Source organism: Felis catus, chromosome C2 (assembly GCF_018350175.1).
Source record: "Felis catus isolate Fca126 chromosome C2, F.catus_Fca126_mat1.0, whole genome shotgun sequence".
NCBI lineage: Eukaryota > Metazoa > Chordata > Mammalia > Carnivora > Felidae > Felis > Felis catus.
Genome location: NC_058376.1, coordinates 2,721,633 through 2,748,683, shown reverse-complemented (window position 1 = coordinate 2,748,683; position 27,051 = coordinate 2,721,633). Strand labels below are relative to the sequence as shown.

The 27,051-nt window shown below is 46.3% G+C and overlaps 1 protein-coding gene across 9 annotated transcripts in view; it reads right to left on the bottom strand.

Annotated features, from left to right (window-relative positions):
- The window catches only part of HSF2BP (heat shock transcription factor 2 binding protein), a 101,734-nt gene extending 74,822 nt beyond the window's left edge, over positions 1-26,912 (bottom strand). For 7 of the 9 annotated variants that reach the window (XM_045036535.1, XM_045036530.1, XM_003991360.5 and 4 more), the window contains exons 1-4: positions 26,757-26,912; positions 25,832-25,982; positions 13,274-13,377; positions 744-893 (exon numbers count right to left, since the gene is read on the bottom strand). In XM_045036535.1, coding sequence (XP_044892470.1) covers positions 744-893; positions 13,274-13,377; positions 25,832-25,982; positions 26,757-26,792 — 441 coding nt within the window. In that variant the 5' untranslated portion in view covers positions 26,793-26,912. The other 2 variants (XM_045036531.1, XM_045036532.1) reach the window with 2 other exon arrangements.
- Positions 26,913-27,051: the final 139 nt, after the last annotated feature.

The window sequence follows — 27,051 nt, the reverse complement described above, 5'->3', positions numbered from 1 at the left end:
TATGCAAGTTAATCAAAGCCCACTTCAAATCTCTTTTCCTCTGGGAAGTCTCTCGGGGGATGTGTGTGTGTGTGTGTGTGTGTGTGTGTACTATTAACATAGGTATGTTAAAAAAACATATCACCTTCAACAAATTAATTCTTATGTTACCCACGGGGTAACGTATACAAAAGCACTTTAAACTTTGTTAAAGGCAAGGCACCTGGGTGGCTCAGTCAGTTAAGTGTCCGACTTCGACTCAGGTCATGATCTCACAGTTCATGAGTTCAAGCCTCGTGTCAGGCCCCGTGCTGATGGCTCGGAGCCTGGAGCCTGGAGCCTGGAGCCTGGAGCCTGGAGCCTGGAGCCTGGAGCCTGGAGCCTGCTTTGGATTCTGTGTGTGTCTCTCTCTGCCCCTCCACTGCTCACATACTCTCTCTCTCTCAAAAATAAACAAACATTGAGACAAAAATAAAAAAACAAAAACCTTGTTAAATGCGTATAGATGCCAAGTAACAATACTGGAGTGGCACTGTCTCCGCGAACACTATGCAGATTGTGGGAGATGAGGGACCTTATTCCATTGACCTGACACACCGCCTAAAGCAGCTTATGCTGGACTCTGCACAGCAGGTGTGCTGACACCTGATGCGTGAACAAAAGATGTGGACTTCACCTATGGGCGCCTTAGCAGACACACTGTACCCTCGGTATTCCATAAACACAGATCCACGATACGCAGGGAGCCGAGGGGCCATGCTTACTCCTCCCAGGATGGCCTTGACGACGTCCTCGCTGCTGGAGACACCCCACAAAAGCGTGCAGGCTGCCGCCCCCATCTCTGTACAGTACTCTGCCTGTTGCAGGAGTTGCTGCTTTGCTTCATTCAGCTGCTGTCGGAGAGCGAGTTTCTCCTAAAATCGAAGCAAAATCAGCAAAATAAATACCATTCAACCTTGAGATATCTCTATTGTGTTTCTCATTCAAAGGTTGAGAACAATGCATACGGAGTTATAGGAAACAGTTGGCAAATGAAAACTGGTCCTTAGACAGCTACAACCCATATTTTTTTTAACTTTAGAGGAAAAATTGAAAAATAACACTCTGGAAAAAGAACATACTGCTGTATTAGAGTTTATAAATACCGCCAAGGGGCACCTGGGTGGCTCAGTCGGTTAACTGTCCGACTTCCGCTCAGGTCATGATCTCACAGTTCATGGGTTCAAGCCCCGCATCAGGCTCTGTGCTGACAGCTCAGAGCCTGGAGCCTGCTTTGGATTCTGTGTCTCCCTCTCTCTCTGCCCATCTCCCACTCCCACTCTCTCTCTCAAAAAAATAAATAAATGAACATTTAAATTAAAAAAAAAAAAACATAAATACTGCCAAGACTCAACTTCAAGTAAAATGAAACATAAGGAGCCTCAGGCCCCCAGTGGCCACACCCAGAATCAAGGGCGCCTGGGACACCTCAATGAAGTAACCACGAACACAGCAGTCCGCAGAGCAGCATTTGTAGTAGAAGAGCCAGTCACCTCCAGATGGCTCACCCCACTGGAAACACACCACCTGGCACAGCCAAGCCCAGCTAGGACAGATGGGACAGAGGCAGGGAGAAGTGCAAAGGAGGGCCTCCCAGGCAAGCCGTGCATAGCAAGATGAGCACCAGTGGGACACCGAGACGGAGGCCACCGGCGGCTTCCGAAGAACAGAGCTGGCAGGTTTCGGCCAGGCCTCTTAGCAATGAACTATCGTCCCGATAGTCCCTCTGACCACACAAACAGTCCTAAAGGTTCACTTCAGGTAGCTCTTGGGCAGAAAAGGGCTTCCTGACCCTCCCAACCACCACCGCTGGTTGCACTGTTTGTGTTACCTGCAGTTCCCCTGAAAGATGAGAGCATTTCCTTACTTGGTAAGAGATCAACTTAAGAAATACAGAAACCTGGTTGAATACATCTATATCAAAGCATGATTAGAACAACAACCCTCAAAGTTAAAGTATTTTAGATGTTTTAGGGGTTTCTTTTGGAGAGGTGAATGCAGGACAAATCAAGGGGAAAGAAAAGGAAGAAATGGGCCACAAATCAAACTTTGTTGACTTCATAATTTGGCCTAGGGTAGCCATTCACATCTACTAGGGATGATGTATTTAGTATGCAGAGTTTCATATACATCCGCACATATATTCACACTCACTTTAGGAGAAGGATGGTCACTGAACCTGTGATACATGCTAATGTTGTCTTAGGTGATTACAAACGCTCGCTGTACCCTAACAGGAGTCTGGACTCCTAGACTCATTCTTCAGGTGTCTACAGCTGAACCCACTCAAGTGGTGGGAATGCGTGCAAACCTACGTCAGGCATGTGCTTTAGGAACTCTAGCCTCTCTCACAGTTGAAGCAGTCTGCATCCCAATTAGTCTGGTTATGACAGTTCTTCGATAAGATCGCTCAGTAGCTGTTGAGGATGACCGGACAGGATGGTCTTCACTACGGTCACATTTGGTGGCTGCGTGCAGATATGCCCCAACACAGGGCTGCACATACAGTACTGTATCACAAGAAACTCAATGAAAGTAATTCCATTCACAGTAACATCATAAATAAAAAAAAATACTTAGGAATAAACTTAAGAAAAGCGATGCAAGAGGTGCCTGGGTAGCTCAGTCAGTTAAGCATCTGCCTTCAGTCCAGGTCAGATCTCATGGTTCACCCACATCGGGCTCTCTGCTGTCTGTGCAGAGCTTGCTTCAGATCTTCTGTCCCTTTCTCTCTGTGTCCCTCCCCTACTTGTGCACTCTCTCACTTGTGCATGCTCGCTCTCTCTCTCTCTCTCAAAAATAAAAACTTAAATAAAAAAAAAAAAAAAAAAGATGTTCAGCCAGCTCAAGCTACTCTACCCCACCTCAAGGCTAATTTCAAACTGACAAATTCAAAAAAGAGAATGAGAAGACTGGGAAACAGAAAAAAGAAAAAAAATGCAGTTCAAGACCTGTACAAAACTGTAAAAACTATAAAGCATTACTGAGAAAAAATATAGAAGATCTAAATCAATGGAAAGATATACCATGTTCATGAGCTGGAAAAGTCAATACTGGTAAAATGGTAATCTACCCAAACTGATCTACAGATACAAATTCAATGCAATTCCTATCAAAATTTCAGCAGGTTTGTTTGTACAAAATCATAATCTGATTCTGCAATGCATATGGAAATGCAAAAAAAAAAAAACTTATAAAAAGAAAAACAATGTTAAGGAGGAACTAACACTGCCTGATTTCAAAAACAAAACACAAAAACTTACTAGAAAGCTACAGAAATCAAACCAGTGTGGTATGGCATAAGTACAGACATACAGATCAATGAAACATTAACATTTATGGCAACTGATTTTAACCGAAGTGCCAAGGCAATTCAATGGAAAAAGCAGTCTCTTTGACAAATGATCACAAAACAACTAGAGAGATGGTCATATGCAAAGAAATAAAAATAACAGTAACTCAAAATGAATCACAGACCTAAAGGTAAAATTTCTAGAAGAAAACCTCTGTGGCCTTGGGTTAGGCAAATATTTCTTAGATATGACAACAAAGTCATAATCCATTAAAAAAATAGCAAATTTAACTTCATCAAAATTTAAAACTTTTACTCTTCAAAAGACACGATTAAGAAAGTAAAAACGCAAGCCATAGACTAAAAGAAATTATTTCTAAATTGTACAGGAAAAAAAAGACTTATGAGTAGAAAATAAAAGAACTCTTGCAACACAAAAATAAACAATCCGACTAAAAATAGTCAAAAGATTGTATACCTGAAACTCATGTAACATTGTGGGTCAAATATGTTTCAATGACAAATGAAACAATTTAAATAGAAGATGGGAATAGGTATTTAACCAAAAAAATATATGAATGAATAATAAACACATGAAAAGATGCTCAACGTGAGGATAATGCAAATTAAAACCACAATGAGTCACCATTACACGCTCACCAACATGACTGTAATTCAAAGGACCAACAACACCAAGTGTTGACAAGAATACAGAAAAAGTAGGACCTTCACACATCGCTGGGTGGAATGCAGAACGGCACACTCACTTTGAGAAACAGTTTGGCAGCTCCTCACCAAGTTGGCCATACACTTACCACATGACCCGCAACTTTGCTCCTAGGTACCTGCCCAAAAGAGACTAAAGTATACGTCCGCACAAACACTTGTACGTGAATGTTCACAGCGGTATTACTCACAAGAGTCACAAACTGGAAACAGCTAAATGTCTATCAACTGGTGAACAGATAAAATACGGTACAATGAAAAGGACAATTGACTCGTGCTAACATAAACGAACTTCCAAAGCATTACACCAGACATACAAGACTACATATTGTATGATTTCATTCCTATAAAATATTCAGAAAAGCCAAATCTATAGAGACAGAAAGCAGATCAGTGGTGGCCTAGGGCTGGGGCAAGGACTAACTACAAACAGATATGTGATGGAAACGTTCTAAAAATTGAACAAAATCCAGCACGCACACGTGATAAAAATTCTCAGCAAACTAGGAATAGAAGGGAACTTCAACTTGATAAAAAGCATCTACCAAACACTGTAGCTAAAATCATACTTACGTTTATGATGGGGAAGGCTACAAATGAATGGGGGCAGGCGGTACATGGGAAAATATCTCCCTATTTTCCAGTTTTGCTGTGAACACTGGAATATTGCTCAGCCATAAGAAAAGAGTGAAATCTTGCCATTTGCAGTGACATAGATGAAGCTACAGAGTATATATAACATTAGGCAAAAGAAGTCAGAGAAAGACAAATACCATATGATCTCACTTATGTGTGGAATTTAAGAAACGAATGAGCAAAGGAAAAGAGAAAGAGGTAAACCAAGAAACAGACTCTTAACTACAGAGAACAAACTGATGGTCACGGGGGGGGGGGGGGGGGGTGACACAGCTGATGGGGATCAAGGAGGGCACTTGTGAACTTGTGATGAGCACTAGGTGATGTATGGAGGTGTCGAATCACTATATTGTACACCTGAAACTAATACTACACTGCATGTTAACTGGAATTGAAATAAAAACTTTTTAAAAAAGCTCTATTTTTTTAAAATCATAGTTAATGGTGAAAGACTGCTTCCCCCCCAAGATCAGGAACAAGGCAAGATTGTCCACTCTTGTCTCTCTTATTCAACATAGCGTTAGAAGTTCCCTACAGTGTAATAACACAAGAGAAACAAAAAGTACATAGAGCAGAAGGAAGAAACAGAACTGTCCCTGTTTGTAGATGACATGATTGTCTGAGAGAGAGAGAGAGAGAGAGAGAGAGAGAGAGAGAGAGAGAGAGAGAGAAAGAGAAAAGAAAAGAAAGAAAAGAAAAGAAAAGAAAAGAAAAGAAAAGAAAAGAAAAGAAAAGAAAAGAAAAGAAAAGAAAAAAGAAAAAAGACAGACAGACAAACTCGGGGCACCTGGATGGCTCAGCTGGTTAAGCATCCAACTTCAGCTCAGGTAAGGATCTCACGGCTCATGAGTTCGAGCCCCATATCAGGCTCTCTGTCATCAGCACAGAGCCTGCTTCAGATCTCTGCCCCCTACACACACATGCACACGTATGCGCCCTCTCTCTCTCTCTCTCTCAAAAATAAACATTAAAGGGGCGCCTGGGTGGTGCAGTCGGTTAAGCGTCCGACTTCAGCCAGGTCACGATCTCGCGGTCCGTGAGTTCGAGCCCCGAGTCAGGCTCCGGGCTGATGGCTCGGAGCCTGGAGCCTGTTTCCGATTCTGTGTCTCCCTCTCTCTCTGCCCCTCCCCCGTTCATGCTCTGTCTCTCTCTGTCCCAAAAATAAATAAACGTTGAAAAAAAAATTAAAAAAAAAAAAACATTAAAAAAAAACTCAAGGAATTTTTTTTTAACTCTTAGTTGGGGCCCCTGGGTGGCTCAGTCAGCTAAGCGCCCAACTCTTGATTTCAGCTCAGATCATGATCTCATGACTCATGGGATTGAGCCCCATGCACTGACGATGCAGAGCCTGCTTAGAATTCTCTCTCCTTCTCTCTCTGTCCCTCCCCTGCTTGTGTGTGAATTCTCTCTCTCTCTCTCTCTCAAAAGAAATAAACTTCTTTTAAATTAAAAAACAGGAGCACCTAGGGGGGCTCAGCTGGTTGAGCATCCTGCTTCAGCTCAGGTCATGGTCCCAGGGTTTGTGAGTTCGAGTCCCATGCTGGGCTGGCTGCTGTCAGCACAGAGCTGTCAACGCAGAGCCCACTTCGGATCCTCTGTCCACCCCCTCTCTGCCCTCCCCCACTCACGCTCTCTTGCTCTCAAAAATAAACATTAAAAATAATAATAAAGTAAAAGTAAAAAGTAAATAAAACTTCTAGACTCACAAGTGACTTCAGCCAGGTCACAAGTTACAAGATCAGCACACACAAAGCAATGACATTTCTATACATTAACAACAACAAAATGAAACCTAAAATTTAAAACACAACATCACTGGGGCACCTGGGTGGCTCAGTCAGTTAAGCGTCTGACTTCAGCTTAGGTCATAATCTCATGGTTTGTGAGCTCAAGCCCCACATCAGGCTCTGAGCCTGCTTCGAGCCCTCTATCTCCCCCTCTCTCTGCCCCTCCCCCATGTGTTCTCTCCCGAAATTTCCCTCTCTTTCTCTCTCAAAAACAAACATTTAAAAAATAAATAAAAATTAAAAAAATACAACATCACTTAAAACTGTTCCACAGAAAATGAAAAGCACCCTGGCCGCTGGTCCCACGCCTCCCGGGGCCAGTTTGCAGAGTGCTCTGAGTCAGTGCCACAGGCCCGGGCCTTGCCAAGACTCCCCGCTGTCTGCCCGGCTCAGCCCTGCAACACCGGGAGACCTGAGCAAGTGGCCTGGGACTCTGAGCCTGCAGGAAGCAGACAGGCAGCTGCAGAATCCCACTGAAGGTCAAATACGCTGGGGCAGAGGTCAATGAGGTGGACAAAGGGGGACGCCCACCCAGGTAAGGAACTAGCCCACCAGGATCTCATGGGAGGCCCCCATCCAGGCAAACGCTGCCCCTTGGTCATGACAGACCCAGACGCTCCCAGCAGGAAGGACCCCAAATACAGGGAATGGCACCATTTTCTGGTGGTCAACATGAAGGGCAATGACTGACATCGGCAGTGACAGAGTCCTCTCCGATTACGTGGGATCTGGGCCTCCCGAGGCCTTCACCTTCACGTCTGGCCGGTTTATGAGCAGAATGGGCCACTGAAGTATGCCGAGCCCATTTTCGGCAGCCAATCTGGAGACCGCTGTGGTAAACTCGAAGTGGCATCTGCCTGCAAAAAGTACAAGCTCAGGCCCCTGACGGCCAGCATGCGTTACCAGGCTGAAGGGGATGGCTGTGCGCCCAGCTCTATGAGCAGCTGTCTGGGAAGCAGAGGGAAGCCAGGAGATGGAAGTGTCCTGGGGGTCCCCAGCAGTACTCTCAAGTTCCGTGACGCATGTAGATGTCGCCCCTTCCCCACTCCCATTCTCACAGACGAGACCTGAGCCATCACATAGTGGTTCAGGATGACTTTTCCTTCTGCCTACCCTTTATAATTCTACAGTGTCACACCCCGATTTATGTTTTGATCAAATCTGAACTCCGTTCTGGGGGACATTTTGGTACTAGGATGGGATCATCAAATTGTTAACATAATAGCAACCCAGAACTTAAAAAAATTTCAGGTAAAAAGATCAGGTCTACAGTAATAGAGCAGAGCATCAAAGAATCTTTAAGGAAGGTTTAAAATACAAAACAAAACAAAAAACTGATTCACTGCCTCTGCCTTTGTGAGCCAGCCCAAGTCGGGAACTGTGCATAATGGCATCTTCTAGGTCACATTTTCATGACAGTGTCTCTCACCAAGACAGCCAGAGGCTGGCATGTCCACTAACCCCCAGTGTGTTACATCTCAGACTGGTTACTAGGGGTCAGTGTCTCTGGTTCCTTTAAAGAGCAGTACTGGAAAAAGCAAGAGGGAGCGTCACTTTGCAGTTAGGAGACAGCCATCTAGATGAGCTGCATGCCGGGTGAGAGGTTGTCAGAAATCCCGTCTTTGCCTGTTAAATTGATCACTCTTTTCTGGTGTAAGAAAAGCCAATCTGGAGTTTTAGAACGTTCTACTAATTCAGCTATTCGCTTACAGTTAGATAAAAATTAAAACATTGGAATCAAGAAAGGAAAAAAGAGAAACGCTTAGGTAAAAATCTAACAAAACGTGTAGGATCTGTGTGCTGAAAGTTACAAACCACTGATGGAAGAAATTAAAGACAACCGAAGTAAATGGAAACACATGCTTTGTTTGCAGACTGCGAGGTGCAACAGAGACAACAGTTCTCCCCAAGCTGATCTACAGAAATGACACGATTCTCATCTGAATCCCAGCAAAAATTTTTACAGACACAGATGATCTTATGATAAAATGTATTTGGAAAAGCACAGGGCCTGTCTAGACAATTTTGGAAAAGAAAAATTCGACGGGAAGAATCACTTTATCCAACGCCGAGGCTCACTATGCAGCCACAGTAATCAGACAGTGAGCTCTGATGGAAGAACAGATCGATGGGCCAGAGCAGAGAAGCCCGAACAGACCAGGCAAATACGCTAAGCGATCGCTGGCAGAGCTATAAGAGGAAAGATCACCTCTCCCACAAAGCATGGGAGCAGCTGGACCAAAAAAAAAAAGAACCTCAACCAAAGTTCATACCTTATACAAAACTTAACCCAAAATGTATTATGAACGTAACTGTGCAATATAAAAATATAAAACCGTTAGGGGAAAAAAGTCCTTAGGACCAAGGGCTACAAGAAAAGTTCTTACAACACTAAGCGCATTGATCATGGAAGGGAAAACTAACAAACTGGACGCCACCCAGATTGAACCCTTTAGCTCCATAAAAGCCCCCATGAAGATGATGAAACAACATGCTCCACACTGGGAGAATCTATCTGCAAACCACGCATCCAATAACAGACTTTTATCTAAGGTATATCGAGGACTCTTTAAACTCAACAGTAAAATATATATATACATACACATATATAAATATTAAGATTTATATATAAAAAAAGACGTGAACAGGTATTTCACAGAAGAGGATATACAATGGCAAATAAGCGTGTTAGAAGATCTCAGCATTGTCAGCCACTAGAGAAATGCAAATCAGAGCCACAACTCACCTACCAGAATGGCTACAATAAAATCAGTGATAATACTAAATGCCAATTAAGGTGTGGAAGAAATGAATCACTCACACATGGCTGGTGGGAATGTAAAATGGAACCACCACTCTGCAACACAACTTGGCAATTTCTCACAAAAGTAAACATGCATTGGCACATAACCCAGTGACTGCACCCTTGAGCCATCTATCCCAGAGAAATGAAAACGTACAATCGCACAAAAACCTATACACGGATGTTTATAGCACCTCTACTCCTAATAGCGAAAAACCGGAAACAACCCAACAACTCCTTCCCTGAGAGGACAGTTGAGCGAAGTGTGATCTAGCCACACCATGGAATACTACACAGCAATAAAAAGGAGCAGACTATTGATCCAAGCAACAATTTGGATGAATCTGAGCGGGAAAAGTCATTTTCATGACATTCCATTTTCATGACATTCTTGAAATAAGATGATAGAGATTAAATTTTTTTTTTAATGTTTATTTATTTTTGAAAGCGAGAGGGACAGAACATAAGCAGGGGAGGTGTAGAGACAGAGAGGGAGACACAGAATCTGAAACAGGCTTCAGGCTCTGAGCTGTCGGCACACAGCCTGATGCGGGGCTCCAACTCACAAACCGTGAGATCATGACCTGAGCCGAAGACCGACTGAGCCACCCAGGCGCCCTAAAATGATAGAGATTAATGTGTGACAACTACGTGCAGGTGGTTGCCTGGAGCGAAGTACGAGGCACAGGGTGGGTGTGGTTGCAGCAGGGAAGCATGGAGAGATCTTTGTTTGGTATCTTCAACGTGCTGGTGACGGATACGTGAATGTATACATGTGTTGAAACGGCACAGAACTGAGCGTGTGTGCACACGTACACACACACTTGAGGAGATACAAACGAACCCAGGTAAAGCCAATGAACGCAAATAACCTGTGTGGGTTGTACCAGTGTCAGTTTCCCGCCTTTGACCTCATGCCGGAGTGATGCAAGACGCTACACCGGGGCAAACTGGGTGGAGGGTACAGGGACTCCCCTGGACTTGTTGCGCCTTCCTGCAACTCTGTAATTCTTTCTGAGACCTTTTAACCAAAACCAAACTGCACTGTAGCGAAAGCTGTGGGACTGCATGCAGTTACTAAAAATGTTCGTTTCACTTTTACAGCAGATCAAGTCCATGTTGTGCAAAACACGTCTCAATAAAGTTGCTTTTAAAAAAGGAACAATAATCAAACCCTGATATAGTTACCTGTTTTAAGTGAATACTCCTACCTAACAGAGTACCGAGCATAAAGCTTTCAGGATTCCTTCAAAATCCTCCGTAGTTCATTTCTGATTTTAACTGAAATATACTAGCAGTTTTTCTTTAAAAAGTTTCCTGAAATAATACAATGTTTGCACTTACTATCACAAAAGTAGCAACTCTTTGCTAACGAATCAAAAACACAGATAACAAAAAACGGGCAGTCACATGCAAGTCTGTTAACTGTGAAAGGAGTGCACACAAGAAGACACACAGAGAAAATGAAACCACAGGCAAGCGACTGAAATGCCCCTCAGCACAGGTGAACTCGCACCTCATGTAGGCGAAGTTCACACGCATGGGACAGCCAGGTCAGACAGTAAAAACCGGCAGACCCTTTGTGGGGAGCCTCGTCTAACCTCACAGGGACAGCACAGTCCTACGAAAAGCAAGTCAGATGTCCTCCAACAGCTCCGCCCACACCAGGAAAGCTGGGCTCTTTCTTCTCCAGAGTTCAAAGGTTGCCACTGCCAGGAGGACTCTCCTGCACTGTGCCAGCCCCTGAGTGCACATCAAGGCCCAGCTGGACTCCCATTGACCGGATTCAACTACTGCTGAGGAAACAGCTCAACTGAGGCCGGCAACCAAGCTTCCCCTGTCCGGCAGCCATTCTCCGGGGCGGGGGGGGGGGGTGGGGGGTGGGGGGGGGTCAGGAGCTGTTGCTCCCCCATCACGCTTCTTTATGACTTGGAGTCCACACTGTGTTTTCTCATCTTTGCTTACATGTGGATCCAGTAACCGCTGTCTTTTCCTAATGACGTCTACCCATACTGTGGTTCTTACTAGCAGTGCTCTAATGTGGGATCCAGTCCCCGAATTCTTTCCTGGTTCCTCAACTCTAAAATAAGCTTCCAGCGTCCAGCCCCGTGATCTGTAGACACCTGGGCAGAGACCAGAGAAGAGGCTATGGAGGCAGCTCTCAGTTCTCTACAGCAAAAAGAGATGCGGCCTTGTTGTGGCCAACACGAAGGGACTCCCATCTGTATCAAGTTGGCAGGAGAGTTAAACAGGAAACTTAGCTGGAAATAGGAAATAGTTTAATCTAAAATATTCCCATGTTGTAACTAAGGTCAAAGTGTCAGGGCAATAACACGCTGGTGATCTGACCCTACTTTACCAAGGTCATTTCATCCATTCTATACTGACTGGTGCTTTACCAGAATGGCTTATTTTTATGCACTGCATCTAAAATGCCCACAGAACATGCACTTTTTCCCTATGCTTAACAATTAAAAAAAAACAAACAAACAGGAAGATTCTGCCCAGTTAAGTTTCAATTTAATAAGGATGTTTAGCAATTTAAGTAAGTATTGAACCAACAGGTGCATTGCTGATTTTTACCACATTCCTTCTTGTATGTTGGTCAACTTCTTTCAGACCATGAAACTTTCAGGCCCAAATTAGCCACACTGGCATCTTAGTTGATCATGATCCAAACCATGACAAAACTAAAACTTCAACTTCAATTACGTGACACTCAACTCAGTTTTGAGACTAAAACTCTTTCCCTTTTTCTATTTGCTCAATATTCAAGTCTCTACAGACCCACCAGTTTTGGAACACCTCCACGGCAGCCTCAAGCATTTGGAATCCCTTCACCAGAGGAGGCAGTGGGCCTGTGACCAGCTACCTACCGCACATTCCTTCACACTAACAGCGCCTGCTGGTCCCGCTGAGCCAGGGGCAGCACCCACCGGGGCCCAAGGAACCAAATACCTAGCTGCTGTTACTAATACTGTTACAGTGTTATTACTGGGAAAACAAAAAACAAAAAAAAACATGTACACTCCGAATTTTATCATTGTATCCAAAGTGACAGGATAGTTCTAGCTTTACAGAAAAAAGGGGGAAGTATTAGTTCCATAAAGTAAAAACATGTAATTTTTGAGAAATCCTATGAGTCTTCTTAAATATTAAAATACATTGGTTATTTCTAAAATATCACTAAATGGGGGTGCCGGGGTGGCTCAGTCAGTTGAGCATCCGACTTCAGCTCAGGTCATGATCTCACGGTTTGTGGGTTCGAGCCCCACGTCGGGCTCTGTGCTGACAGCTCAGGGCCTGGAGCCTCTTCGGATTCTGTGTCCCCCCCCCCCGACCCTCCCCCACTTGTGCACACACTCTCTCTCTCAAAAATAAACATTGAGGGGCGCCTGGGTGGCGCAGTCGGTTAAGCGTCCGACTTCAGCCAGGTCACGATCTCGCGGTCCGTGAGTTCGAGCCCCGCGTCAGGCTCTGGGCTGATGGCTCAGAGCCTGGAGCCTGTTTCCGATTCTGTGTCTCCCTCTCTCTCTGCCCCTCCCCCATTCATGCTCTGTCTCTCTCTGTCCCAAAAATAAATAAACGTTGAAAAAAAAATTTTTTTTTAAATAAAATAAACATTGAAAAATTTATTTTAAATAATAAAATAAAATATCGGTGAATGATCCCTTAATTATTAATATTTGTAGGTAATACATTTATCTCTGCTTATGAATTATGATATGCACTTTTTAAGATTCTTACTATACTCTGACTTTTAAAGCTTTGCAATGGTCTTTTAAACATAAAAATCAACAGAAAGTGACTATCACAAGTCACCCAGTAAACGTTCTCCACGTGAAATGGTCATAAAGGCCAACGTCTGACTATGTTCCAACCCATTCGGAATATATGCGTTTCAAGACACAATCTCTCGAGGCTGAAGGTCTACACAAGCTGTTGGCAACACCACTTTGTGGACGCAGCCGTGACACGAGTGTGTTACGCGGTGGCCCGTGAGCATCGTACCTTCTTCTCTCTCATGCTGTCGGCCTGCACGGTCTCCAGGCGGGCTTTAAAGTGCTCACAGTCCATTCTCAGTTGCTCTAATGCTTGTTCTTTCCTTTCCAGGTCTAGAAGAAAGAGGCATAACAGTACTCAGTATCTCAAATCACTACTCTTTTCTAAGAATCCACTTTGCCTAATCTTCTTTCAGGAAAAGCAGCACTGCTTGCTCACAACCAGTCCTTGACCGATATTCCGAGAGTCCTGCTCGTTTCGGTTTTCATCAGTTTGCAGCCCACAGCAGAAAGCACTACTTTTGTTGTTGTTTCTGGTCGTGTGTTTTTAAGACCTCGTTTTACTGCCAGACTTGTACTCGAGGCTTTAAGAAAGTGGGTTATTTAAAGGACTGAAGGCGGGGCTGAGAAGCCTGACTGTCTCGTGGCACAGACTTGTATCTGCTCCATAAAAAGCAGAAGGCAGCTCAGCGAGTAGACGGTGCCAGCCGGGGCCGATTCACAAAGCGCGTCTCACCAACTGGCAGACTGACTCAGGAGGAACAGCGGCAGTCAATGGAGGGTGGGAGCAACGTGGTCACACAAAAAAGGCCACGGTGACAGCGCGGCACCACGGCACTCTTCCTCTCAACCACATTCGCTTAGATGGCGATTCAAACAGCCAACACAATTCCCCAAAGACATTCATGTTAATAAGTCTGAAATCAAAAGCATTATCAACTTTAAATAAAAGATACTATGACATTCATAAAGCAAAGAAGTCTAGAGCTTAAAATGTTAAGTGCCTCGACTTCAGGGACTAAGAAATCATCCATTTTTATGCTAATGTAAACCAAGATCTGAGGTGGAAGAACACAGTCCGCCTGTGTCCTGCTGTGTGCCTCGTGAGAGTTTCCTATTCGGAGGACTGAGTGGGGCCTGAAAACCTACACTTCTAGCAAGTTCCCAGGTGAGGCTGATACTGCTGATCTGGGAAGAGACTCTGAGAAAGACTGCTTCGGGACCACGGCCTGGTCTCTGGTCACTGACGAAATGAAATCGACACCCATCAGCACCAGCAAATGAGGGAGCCCAGCCACAGGAGCACGGGGCGCGGAGAAATGGAGGGTGGCGGGGGCAGCAGCCTGAAAACCGGTGCCTTCCCCTACCTGAGAGGGGAGGTGGCTTACAGCACTCCCCCCAGTGAAGTGCAGACCAGAGGGGGCTGTGGCTTCATGGCCCAGGGGTCTGACAAAGAGGGGGCCACCAAGAACAGCAGGGGCATCCCAAAAGCTCTGGAGAAATGAATGCAGTCTGCATTTTCCAGGGGCCCATTACCCTAGAAGGGAGATTAGCACCTGAAGCTAAATATTCAGTTATAGATTATGAAACTGGCCAGAACTTCTCACTGAAAATGTGTTTCTGAGAAACTACGTGAATATGGGACTATTTCTTCTCCCTTAAATCAGTTCTCTTTCTCCCCTTCGATAACATATCATGCCACAGCAGGATTTTCCCGATTCTACACTCTGCCCTACCAATTGTGGCCACCGAAGAAATCAATGATCAGTCAAATGCTTTACTGTTTTTTTTTTAATGTTTGTTTATTTTTGAGAGAGAGACAGACAGAACATGGAGGGGAGAAGAGTGCAGACAGAGAGACACAGGATCTGAAGCACGCTCTGGACTCAGAGCTGTCAGCACAGAGCCCAATGCGGGGCTTGAACTCACGAACCTTAGATCATGACCTGAGTCGAAGCCAAACACTTAACCGACTGAGCCACCCAGGCACCCCTCAAGTACTATGCTTTAAAAAAACTACACATTTTCCCTTTGTAACAATGTTAAATTAAAACACGTATTATTTACGATTATGAATGAACCATAAATTGCATCTGGTAGAAACAAAGAAAGATCAAAAAAGGAACTAAAGTAATTAGTGGTGCCAATTTTTTCTTTGCAGTTCACTTTTAAATTTTCTTGTATCATTAAGCGGTGTATCATTCAAACATGGTGAAGAAGATAGAAAATTACATCCTTACAAGCTTTACCGTGTGTAAAATACGGAGGAATTAATTCTGACCACCCAGAAGATTTTCATTACAGTAACTTCATACCCTCTCGCTCTATATACCTGTATACAACTTTATCATAGGCTACCATAACACAGGACACGGTCAAAACGTCCCACTCTCCTACAGGTGCCCCACAGAATTCAAAGTCAGCACCAGGGAAGCCACACCCGCCCACCATGAGCCCACCCCAGCCCCCGGAGGCAGAGGGTGCCTTTCTGCTGTCCGAGGCCGCCGCCTTGTGGCCGGATGGGAGCACTGCCACCACTGTCCAACAAAACCCCCACCTTGCATTGTCAGTTTGGCCCCCAGCAGTGCCTGCGGTGTTTGCCAGAACAAACAACACCACAAGGGCAGGGATTTTCATGTTTTGTTTTCTGATACATCCCAAATCCCTAGAACAGCACACGGAAGTTTATAAATATCTGTCACATAAATAAATTAGACTTCTCTACACATTCCTTCTGCTAATCCTTGAATAGAGAAAAATGCACAGCTACTTTGATTGTCTCGTTCTCATAATGAGAATATACCTTTTTTATGATTTTTTTTAAATCCAGGGACAGAAAGAATATGGACAGTAAATGATCCACTATGTGTAATCAAGACATTATCCTACCCAGCCTCAATATCAGAATAGGATCACCCAGCCTAAGATTCTTTGAACTGCTCACCTTTAGTGTTCAGAATGAAGGAGAAACCTCCTCCATTTAACTGTTAACTAATTAAAAGAGCGGCCAAGACAGACCACCAATATATAAACACAATCTACGTCACAGGCTACTTCAACGTCGATCTGGTTTGAAACTTACAATCCTTTTTTGATAGTTCCAATAACATGAGAACGCCTGTATCTCTTAATGTTTAAGTTATTGGTGGGAAGGGTACAGTGAACTATTACAGGCAGGAGACAGAGCTATAACTGAAAAGCAGCATTTCTAAAACGCTGAGCAAAGAAATGTAAACCACACAAAAGAGATCGATCTCCCCTACCCTGTTTTTATCACCAGGTATGCTTATAATAAGCAAAGCAAACTATCAGTTGTTCCATGTACGTTAATACAAAAGTATTGTTTTTGATCAAAATAGCCAAAAGTCTCAAATCCAAAATGAAAGCTTTTAAACAGCCCTTAACTTCTCCCTTTGCATCACTCTCCAATAGGTTCAGAAAAGGATTTACAGTTAGCCGCTATGGACTCCATTTACTTTGAACTGAGATTTGGAGGGTGTATAACAAAGCACCACAAACTGGGCAGCTTAGGACAGAAACGTCTCCTCTCCTAGTTCTGGAGGCCATGGGTCCAAGACCACAGTGTCAGCAGGCCCATGCTCCCTCTGAAACCCGCGGGTGAGGATCCTCCCTCGCCTTCTCCAGCTTTCAGCAGCCCTGCTGTTCCAAAATTCCCATCCGCCTCCGCTGTCATTGGCCTTCTCCTGGTCTCTTCACATCAGCTTCCTCGTGCACATCTTCTTTCTCGGTGTCCAAATTTCCCTTTTGTAAGGACACCTGTCATACTGGATCAGGGCCCACCCTAAAGACCTTGTCTTATCTTAACATAATCAGCCTGTCAACAATGTAAGTTGAAAACGTGATAAAATGAGAGTAGTTCGGAATTCATTTTAAAAAAATCCTTCGGTTAAAGACATTACGTGAATTTGAAATCCTGCTACCCACTCTAAGCCAGAAAAACAACACTTTGATTAGCCGTCAAATTTTTAAAACAAATCAAAGGGGGCGGGGGAAAAGAGGTGGAACCGGAACACGGAAATAGCATTTTTTTCTGCTGCACTGCCAAAAACCTGCTCCCCAAACCACTCTTCTTTCTCTACCTTAAAGGTCACTGGAGTTGTCTCTTGTAGGACGAAGAACATGTGTGACTCACGGGAATTCGTTCTACGGTGGCACTGCCAATGGACGTGGCAGCACCTTGGATCACTAACTTCAACATCTGTGTGTTGGAGCCCCTTAGTCCACGGGTAAATGCCAAAGAAAAGGGGCCGGATTTCATCCTTTGTATGTTCGTACATTACCTAGCAACGCTTGGCAAACACCAGGCAGACAGGGCACCTCTACCTGAGTGACTCATCCACCACATTTGCTGGAAGACTTGAAAATAAACACCATCACAAAAAATAAGATCAATCTTGCCAAATTCAAATGAATTCTGTTAACGCATTTCTCAAACTGTTGAGTTGGGAAACGTTTCATTTATTGGCATACAGAGATAATGTTAACGACTGCGTGTCGGGAGCGATTCGTTCAAATAACGTACGTCTCTGCCTTCTCCATCGCGGCTACGTCCCCACTTCCTCTGTCCAAAAGCCTGTTAGGTCTCTTTTCCTCTCTCCCAGTCCCCTATGCTCTGGACCATCTCCACGTGCCCTTGAGATCCACTCTCCTCCGTGCTCTGTGCTCCAAGAGGCAAAAGTGAACACCCACAGCACCCAGGCTCCTGTTAGACCAGGACAGGGGCAGGCGCAAGAGGAGACACGCTGGGGCACTTACTCCCCACTGCATCGTCACTGCCCGTCTTCCAGTGGCAACTCCCCTTCCGGGTGAGGCAGGCCCCTGCCCTCCTGCGCATCTGGCAGCTCTTGGGGAGGCCCTGGAACCCCACTCCCCTAGCTCCCTAGCGTGGGTTCCCCAAACCTGGACCACACCCGTCCCTCCACAGCACACTCCATGTTACCCCTTTTGTTCCTGCCAACACATGGGGAAAAGACACTCTGACATTATCTCATTTGGGTCACAATAAACTTTCGGTCGTATCAAATAATCTTTTTTTCTTTTTTAAGATTTTATTTTTGAGTCCTCTCTCCACCCAACGCGGGGCCCGAACTCCCAACCCCAAGATGCGGCGAACCAGGCTCCACCTGCTGAACCCGCTGGGCACCCCGATAATGCCCTGTTGGCACTCACTCTTCCTTCCATCCCACTCTTCGCGATTCTCTCTCTGGTTCACATTTCTGTGGCCCAGAAATTATCATTCTTCTCTGAGCTGTAAACAGAGGTCTTCCTCTTCTCATTAATACCAAACTCGGGAAATTAACCTCCAAACACCCATCAACACTTGAGAGACCACGTGGTACTAGTGGTTTTCCACACCCGCTTCTAACAACCCAAGAGCGCCTAGGGGACGCTTACGGCTCTGTGAACGGTTGTGCTTCCACTTTACCAGGTTTTTTCAACTTTTTATTTGGAAACAATTTCAAACTTACAAAACATCACACAAATAAAAACCATACAAAGAACACCCACAGTCCGTTTCCCCAGACTCATCTACTGGCAACATTTCACATCTGCTCACCCCGTGTACCATGGACAGACACACACACACAATACGCACTATGAGCCAGCTGAGGTAAGTTACATCTATCACTGCCCTTTACTTCTAAATACTTCAGTGGGTATTTCCCAGGAATAGGGATGTCCTAGACACCTACTCTATACAGTTGTCAACTTCAGAAGAATTAATACCTCTATCTAATCTGCCACCGACATTCAAATTCTCTCAAATGACCCCAAACCGTCCTTTATAGCATTTTCTTCCTTCAAGGCACAACAACCAGTCAAGAGTCAGGAACTGCCTTCGATTGTCATTGTACCTTTGGCCTCCTTTAATCTGGAACATCTCCATAGTCTGTCTTTCCTGTAGGACATTACCAAATGTTTTTAACAATTTAAAAATCACAACCACATATATGGAAGGACTTACATTTCCAGCTATAATGGTGAGGGAACAGATCAATCTACCCACCAAGAATAATTACAAAAGCAGAACTTAAAAAAATGGACTCCTCTGAAAGTGTGTGAGAGCTCCTGAGTCACACAGGCCTTTAGGCTATAGGACCCAGAGACGAGGAAAGCGCCCTGAGGTACAGGACCCCAGCTTCCCACTTCATCCTTCCCAAAGACCCTGGCATAATCCAAAGCAGCACAGGGAAAGAGGCAGCAAAGCTGGGCAGAGCAGCCAGTGGTGGCACCGAGCTGGGAAATGAAAATAAATTCCAGAGCTATCAGACAGCCAAGACCTAGGGTGGGCCATGATCCCAGAGGAGATAGGAGCACAGAAAAATGAGCTGATGTCGGAGCCGTCTCTCTCCTGCAGGCACTCAGCAGAGCATAAGCAGAACGCAGAGGCTGTAGAGGAAAGCAGACAGTGGGGGGGGGGGGGGGGGGGGGGGGGGGCGGGGAGGCGGGGGCACCACTTGCTGAAGAAAAATACCATCACCGAAAAGTCTCTACAAGTTTCACTTGAAAAACTCCACTATCAATAAAAAATTACAAAGACTACCAAGAGGGAAATTAGACAATACAAAGAGATGAACAGGTGATCCAGATATTAGAATTATCAGATTCAAGGGCACCAGGGAGGGCTCAGTTGGTTAGGCGTCCAACTTCGGCTCGGGTCATGATCTCACAGTTTGTAGGTTCGAGCCCCGCATCAGGCTCTGTGCTGACAGCTCGGAGCCTGGAGCCTGCTTCGGATTCTGTGTCTCCCTCTCTCTCTGCCCCTCCCTAACTCACACTCTGTCTCTTTTTCTCTCTAAAAAATAAATTTAAAAAAGTAAAAAGTAAAAAATAGAATTATCAGATTCAGACTTTAAAATAACTAATTAATGTTACAGGAAAAAAAAAGGCAAAAACAGAATTTCATCAGGGAGCTACAATAAAACACAACCGAGTGGATATCAATATAAAAACTAATAAATACTAATCATAAGTTACATAAAAAAAAAAATAACAGAACTAATAAAGAATTCAGAATCAAATTCACACATACACAGCCATTTACAACAAAGCCGTCTCTGTACCAAAGGAAGGAAAGACTGTCTTTTTAATAAATGGGGCTGGGTCAGTTGGCCACATATGTCTAGTGACTTTTTTTTTTTTAAATGTTTTTATTTATTTTTGAGACAGAGAGAAACAGAGCATGAGCACGGGAGGGGCAGAGAGAGAGGGAGACACAGAATCCGAAGCAGGCTCCAGGCTCTGAGCTGTCAGCACAGAGCCCGACGCGGGGCTCGAACTCACAGACTGCAAGATCATGACCTGAGCTGAAGTCAGACAATTAACCAATTGAGGCATCCAGGCGCCCCCCCCCTTTTTTTTTTTTTTCAATTTTTGTCTAGTGACTATTTTTTAAATAGACAGGGACAGCATGAATTATACAAGAACTTCATCATCACAGAAAGTTCTATTGGACAATGCCAACAGAAGCAAGATGTTGCTGCACAGGTGCAGCAGCAGGTGCTGTATTTTAAAGTACACAAAACAACTTGTTTCTATTGCTAAAGAAAATTAGTCAAATATCTCTCCAGCATATCATGGCCACACTAGTTTGTATTCATTACTGATATTCAAGGAACAAAACAAGGCTGGTTCACGATATTAACACAGTAATAAATAAATAAACATATTTCAGTAAATTTTAAAAGGTTAAAACTAATGTTGCAGATTTTAAAACGTTAGAAATAAGACCGCAATTTATGTTTGGTGTCAACACGAAAAATTATACGATCACAACTCAAGACTCTGAGGATCTGACTGCCACTAAGACATCAAGTTGTTTTTAAATTGTATCACCTAACATCTCAAAGGCAACCTACGCGTTTGAAAAGTGGTCTATAGGACAATGGAGATTGAAACAGGCTGAATGTGGTGCTGGGAAAACTGGACAACAACATGCAGAAAAATGAACCTGGACCACTTTCTTATCCCATACACAAAAATAAACTCAAAATGGATGAAAGACCTAAATGTGAGACAGGAAACCACCAAAATCCTAGAGAAGAACACAGGCAACCATCTCTCTGACCTCAGCCACAGCAACTTCTTACTCGACATGTCTCCTGAGGCAACGGAAACAAAAGCAAAAATGAACTATTGGGACCTCTTCAAGATAAGAAGTTTCTGCACAGTAAAGGAAATAATCAACAAAACTAAAAGGCAACTGAGAATGGGAGAAGATATTCACAAATGTCATATCAGATAAAGCGTGAATATCCAAAAATCTATAATTTACCAAACTCCACACCCAAAAAACAAATAATCCAGTGAAGAAATGGGCAAAAGACATGAATAGACACTTCTCCAAAGAAGACATCCAGATGGCCGACAGACACATGAAAAAACGCATATCACTCAACCTCAGGGAAATCAAATCAAAACCACAATGAGATACCACCTTACACCTGTCAGAACGGCTAAAATTAACAACTCAGGAAACTATAGATCCTGGCAACGATGTGGAGAAACAGAAACCCTCTTGCACTGCTGGTGGGTATGTAAACTGGTGCAGCCACTCTGGAAAACAGTATGAAGGTTCCTCAAAAAATTAAAAATACAACTACCCTATGACCCAGCAATTGCACTACTAGGCATTTATCCAAGCAATACAGGTGTGCTGTTTCAAAGGGACACATGCACCCCCATGTTTACAGCAGCACCATCAACAATAACTAAAGTATGGAAAGAGCCCAAATGTCCATCAATGGATGAATGGATAAAGAAGATGTGGTGTATATATACATACATAGATATATAGATATAAATATAGATACACATACGTATCTATACACATACCTATATCTATATCTATAGAAGTATCTATACATACACATACACACACACACACACACACACACACACACACAACGGAGTATTACTGGGCAATCAAAAAGAATGAAATCTGGCCATTTGCAACTACGTGGATGGAACTAGAGGGTATTATGCTAAATGAAACTAGTCAGTCAGAGAAAGACAAAAACCATATGACTTCACTCATATGAGGACTTTAAGAGACAAAACAGATGAACATAAGGGAAGGGAAACAAAAATAATATAAAAACAGGGAGGGACACAAACCTTAAGAGACTCTTAAATACAGAGAACTGAGGTTGCTGGAGGGGTGGGGTGGGGGGGATGGGCTAAATGGGGGATGGGCATCAAGGAGGGCACTTGTTGGGCTGAGCACAGTGTTAAGTGTAACTGATGAATCACTCAATTCTACTCTTGGAACCATTATTATGCTATATGTTAAGTAACTTGGAGAAAAGAAAAGAGGCTGAGTGACTTTTTCACTGTTTCTCTAAATGAACCAGTGCCAATCAAGAAAGACAAGGAATTATCAGACCTTGTGACGTAATTATGAAACGAAAGTATCTAACCCTGATTTCAAGCTTCAAGATCGGTATAACTGAAAAACACCCTGAGGTTGCACAGCAAAAGGTTTAAAATCTTGACCATTCTTGATTTACGTCCAAGTGCACTTTAGTCCTCCCTTTCTCCCAGCACCGAGGGGCCTATGGCACCTTAGCTTCATGAGATAGCAAGCAAGTTGGACAGAAGAGCACGCAGGCACCGGGCGAGAAGTAACCTCAAGACCAAATATTCAGGCACAGAGAATAAAATGGGAGGCAAAAACAGGGGCCCTGCCCTCCCACCCACTCTTACCGTAAGATGAGAATAAAACTTTATCGGAAGGAAAAGAACGGTGTGCTATAACATCTAACAGGACTAAGAGGAAGACAGATCTAGGCAGTCAGATAAGAAAGTGAATCTGAACCTGAGTCTAAGTCCAATAACAAAATCTTTTAAGCCATGGTACAGTTTTGCTTAGGTTTTCGGGCGGTATTGCTTTCTTGGGGAAGGGGGTGTTTTTCTGGTCTTTATCCTAAAAGTAAGGAGAAGCCATTGAAGAATTAAGCAGGGGAATGACACAAGATAACAACGGTTAAAAACTACATGGGCTGCAGTGCACACGACAGACTGGAAAGTGACGACAAGCGGACGCTGCCAGGAGGCAGAGCTTCAGGCAAAACACGAAACAAGACAACAGTGTCCTGGGCTCGGATCGGTGGTGGCCGTGGCCGTGGCAGTGGCAGTGAAGGCAGGCTAGTGAATTCACGATGCACCCATGGGTGGCAACGTACAGGACTTAATGGGAAGAGAGACTGGGGGCGCGGGGGAGGAGAGGCGGGCAGTGAGGAGGATCCCAGGTCTCTAGGCGGATGGAGGTGCTGGGGAGGCTGAGCAAGCCCAGCGTGGGGTGGGGTAGGAGGATGGATACCACGGGTCAGAGGTCAGAAAGTAGCAATGTGTCCTGCAGTTTGTTAGGCTGGGCTAACGAACACACAGAGCCAGCTGCCAAGTTAACAGGAAAGAACGCACTGCAGTGTCTTAACAGCCCCTCTTTCGGTGACCACTCATTCATAAAAAGCTTGTTTTGTAAAATCCCAGACTATCAGAAATTCTGCTGTTTGGAATTATACCACTAAAAAGAAAACATCCTCCTGTTCCCTGCAGAATCAAAGTCACTGGGACACAGAGCAGCAGCCTTGATTTCCTGCTGGCTGCAGAGCTTCAAATAAGGCACTTCAGACACGATGTTCCACGTCTATCTCATTTTGTGGTTTTCAAAGACAAGGCCCGGGTCCACTGTAGTAGGATATGGTGACAGCCCCACACACGGCCCTATTTTAGTTGGAGCCCATCAAAACATGTTTAAGGTGCACTTCACCTGAACCCCATCCCTCCCCAAATCCCTCGGCAATGCCGGCCTTTTGCTGTCAAGAGGCCCACCGTTCCTCTGCTGTGTGGTCTCCCTCGTCGGGCTGCGGGTCCCTCCTGACGGCTGCAGGCTGGCTGTTTGTAAGACAAATAGTGAGAATTTGAAACTATCGTTAAAAAAAAAAGCAAGAAGAAACACCAAGGAGGAGTCGGATACAGGACCGCAAGCCTGGGGGTCTGGGCCGAGCCGAGGACCAGAGATCAACCCGGGAGCCACCGGCATGGAGACAGACATGAAGCTGTGTGTGCAGGAGACCACCCACGGAAAAGCCGCGGAGTGAGGGGAGAAGGGGCCTAGGCCTGAGCCTCGGGCAGCTCCACTAGCCGAAAGGCTGCCGCAGAGGAGGACACATCGGCAAAGCAGGCCAAGACAAAATGGCCAGAGAGCGGGAAGAGATGGCCGCGGGGCCTGAGGAAGACCAGGGGATGGGCGGCAAGAGCTCCCAAAGCCTGTGATCGAGTCACCGCGGATTCTTCCGTGGCCCTCGCTCCTGCACGCACCGCAATCTGATGTGGTGTCTCTAAGGACTGCCTCGTGCTGACCAATCCGTGAGACCCTGAGCGCAGGTTGATTACCCCGCGGAGAGACATAACCACCCAGCACGCTGACATACCCTGCTACGGGTCAGCACGTCGCCTCCCCAAAGACAAACGCGTGCGGCGACTGACCGCTCTCAGAGGGTCGTCGGAGGAGCATGGGACCAGAAGCAGGGACTCAGAGGCCAGTGACCTGGAGCGACAGCGTAACCAGTGACACGAGCACATGCGGCAGGGTCCCAGCGGGAAACAGAGGTCCAGATGTTGAGATTCACGGAAAGGACTACTTACAGAGAGGAGAGCGGTACAGGGGACACAACGGGGTTGCTGAGGCACCCAGAAACTAGCGACAGTGCACCCGACGAGGGAATGGGAGAGACTCAGCGGGAGCTGAGACCGTCTCCGGGGCCCTGAGGTGGAAGCCACAGCTGTGGAGGCCACGGGAGGAAACACCCCAACCCCTGTCTCCGCCCCTGACGCCTTCCCCTGGTGAGCCCCGGGCAGCCAGCAAGAAGTCAGAGGCGGGCAGTCTGCAGGAGCCCACTGCTGGGGGCACACACCACGGGGCAGAGGAGAGCAGGTCTGAGGATTCCTAAGAGAAAACGAACAGGGCAGGGAACGCCGGCAGGCATGCGCGTTTCCCCATCCAGCGGACACGGCTGCGCCCTCCGCCGGGGACACGTGCACAAACCTGGCGTGCTGTCCCCACACCTTCTCGTCGGCACTAGCGCTGGGGACCTGCGGCCTTCCTAGAGACCACCGGTGATGGTGAGCGGTCCGACGCAGTGTGGCGCGTCCGCCTGGAGCGCTGCGGGCGGACTCAGCTAAAATTCAGCCTCAGCTACGCAAGCGCAGAATCAGCCCCAGAGGCTGCCTTGAGGACGTCAACGGGCGCCCAGACTGCTACCCGACGGGCAGCCCAGCTCGCATCTCCAACTCTGAACGGACAAGTCCTGGCATTCCCAGCCTCAAATCAGGGCTAGACACTGACCTGTCCGTCCACCCAGAGACAAGTACGCACGCGCCGGTCTCTCCACACACGTTAACTCCATGCAACCCGTCCACGGGGCGAGATCTTCAACTGACACGCTTAATTTTCAGAGCAGCGCTTTTCAATGACAAAAGCGTCACACGTGTTTGCCAGGGACGGGAGGTGGAGGGGAAGAGAAGCTGGTGAGATACTCCAGAAGAGCTGGCAGCCCTTCTTCCAACACGAGCGTAGGTGTCTGAGTCCCTCACGTGAGGGCACCTCTGTTCCTTAGGTCTTATCTGACTCTCCCAAAAGGAATTACAAGGACTGTAGCAGCACCCCGAGGCGTATTTACAGCTGCCCTATGGTTGTTTACGGGAGATTAGTCTGCTGGAACAGACCGCGTCGCCGTCGATGGCTGCTAAGGATAAGACTCACTTTTCTCTACAATCTTTAACTTCTGGAAGCTTTCCAGCACTTCCCCATTTAGTATTCTGGGCAAGAAGTCCCGGATTTGCATTACTTCAGTCGTCAGGCGTTCCAGGTCCTTCTTTCTGACTTTCACAAATTCTTCTTTAGAGCCCACCTGCTAAAACAACAAGCAGATCTTAAGATTATTAACATTTCTCTGCGGACGACAACGACCCGCAGCCCAAGGCGGCCTCCTTTCCCTAGCGCCTCTATGTTCCTGATGGTCTCCATAGCGGGGCTCTGCTCCACCCAGCCCGCCCTCTGCTCTGTAGGGTACATCTTGACAGCTGGAGCCACAGGCTGCAAGGGGAAGCCAGTTTTTGTCTTCTCCCTGCACCGAGGCCTGAAGCCATCCTCCTGAAAGCCAAGGACAGGCCCGGCACCCGGCTCCTCGGCGGCTCCTCGGGAGCAACGGGAAGGTCACTGCACTCCTGCGGGGGGCACCTGGCCCGCGGGGGGGGTCAGCTCACTTGGCATCCCCAACCCCTCAAGGTTGTCCGGGTCACGAGCAGAGGCACAGGCAGGTTAAGTGACCTCCTTAGGGTAACGCCGTTAACGGGACAGAACCGGACCCTGAACCCGGGTCTCTCCCGCATCACCTGCTGTGGAGGCGACAGCGTGGCGACCTGTGGCCTGCGTTCTCCCTGCACCTTGCACTGAGCCTTGGAAGGCGCGTTAGGGCCTGGCGAGGAGGGCCGGGCTCGGACCGCATGTCCCGCCGCCGCGCCCACGGCCCCCGCGCGGGGGTCCCCGCCACGCCGCCAGCCCCCCGCCCGGGCCACGCTGCCCCGCGGACGAGGCCCTGGGCTGTCCAAGGAGCCCTGGGCAAGCCCAGGCGGGCCGCCACACAGCGCGAGGAAGAGAATGGCGGCCGCCCGGACCCCTCACTGACCCGTGAGGCCTCCTCAGAGCCGCCTGCTTCGCCCATGGCCGCCGCAGCCAAAGCTCCGTGCGCCTGCGCGGCGGCGCGCCCTCTGACCCCCTCACGCCAGAAAGAGCGGGAACGTATCCACGCGGGGGGGGGGGGGGGGGGCTCAGGACGGCGAGCCACGAGGCTCAAACCTCGCAGAGTTCGCGCTGCATTTTCGGTTTTACGGACGAGGGTTTGGCATGGTGAGATCCCGCGTCGGCTCTCCTGGCTTAGTCGGAGCTTTAACCTCGTTAACTGCAAAATAGAAGGACAGTGA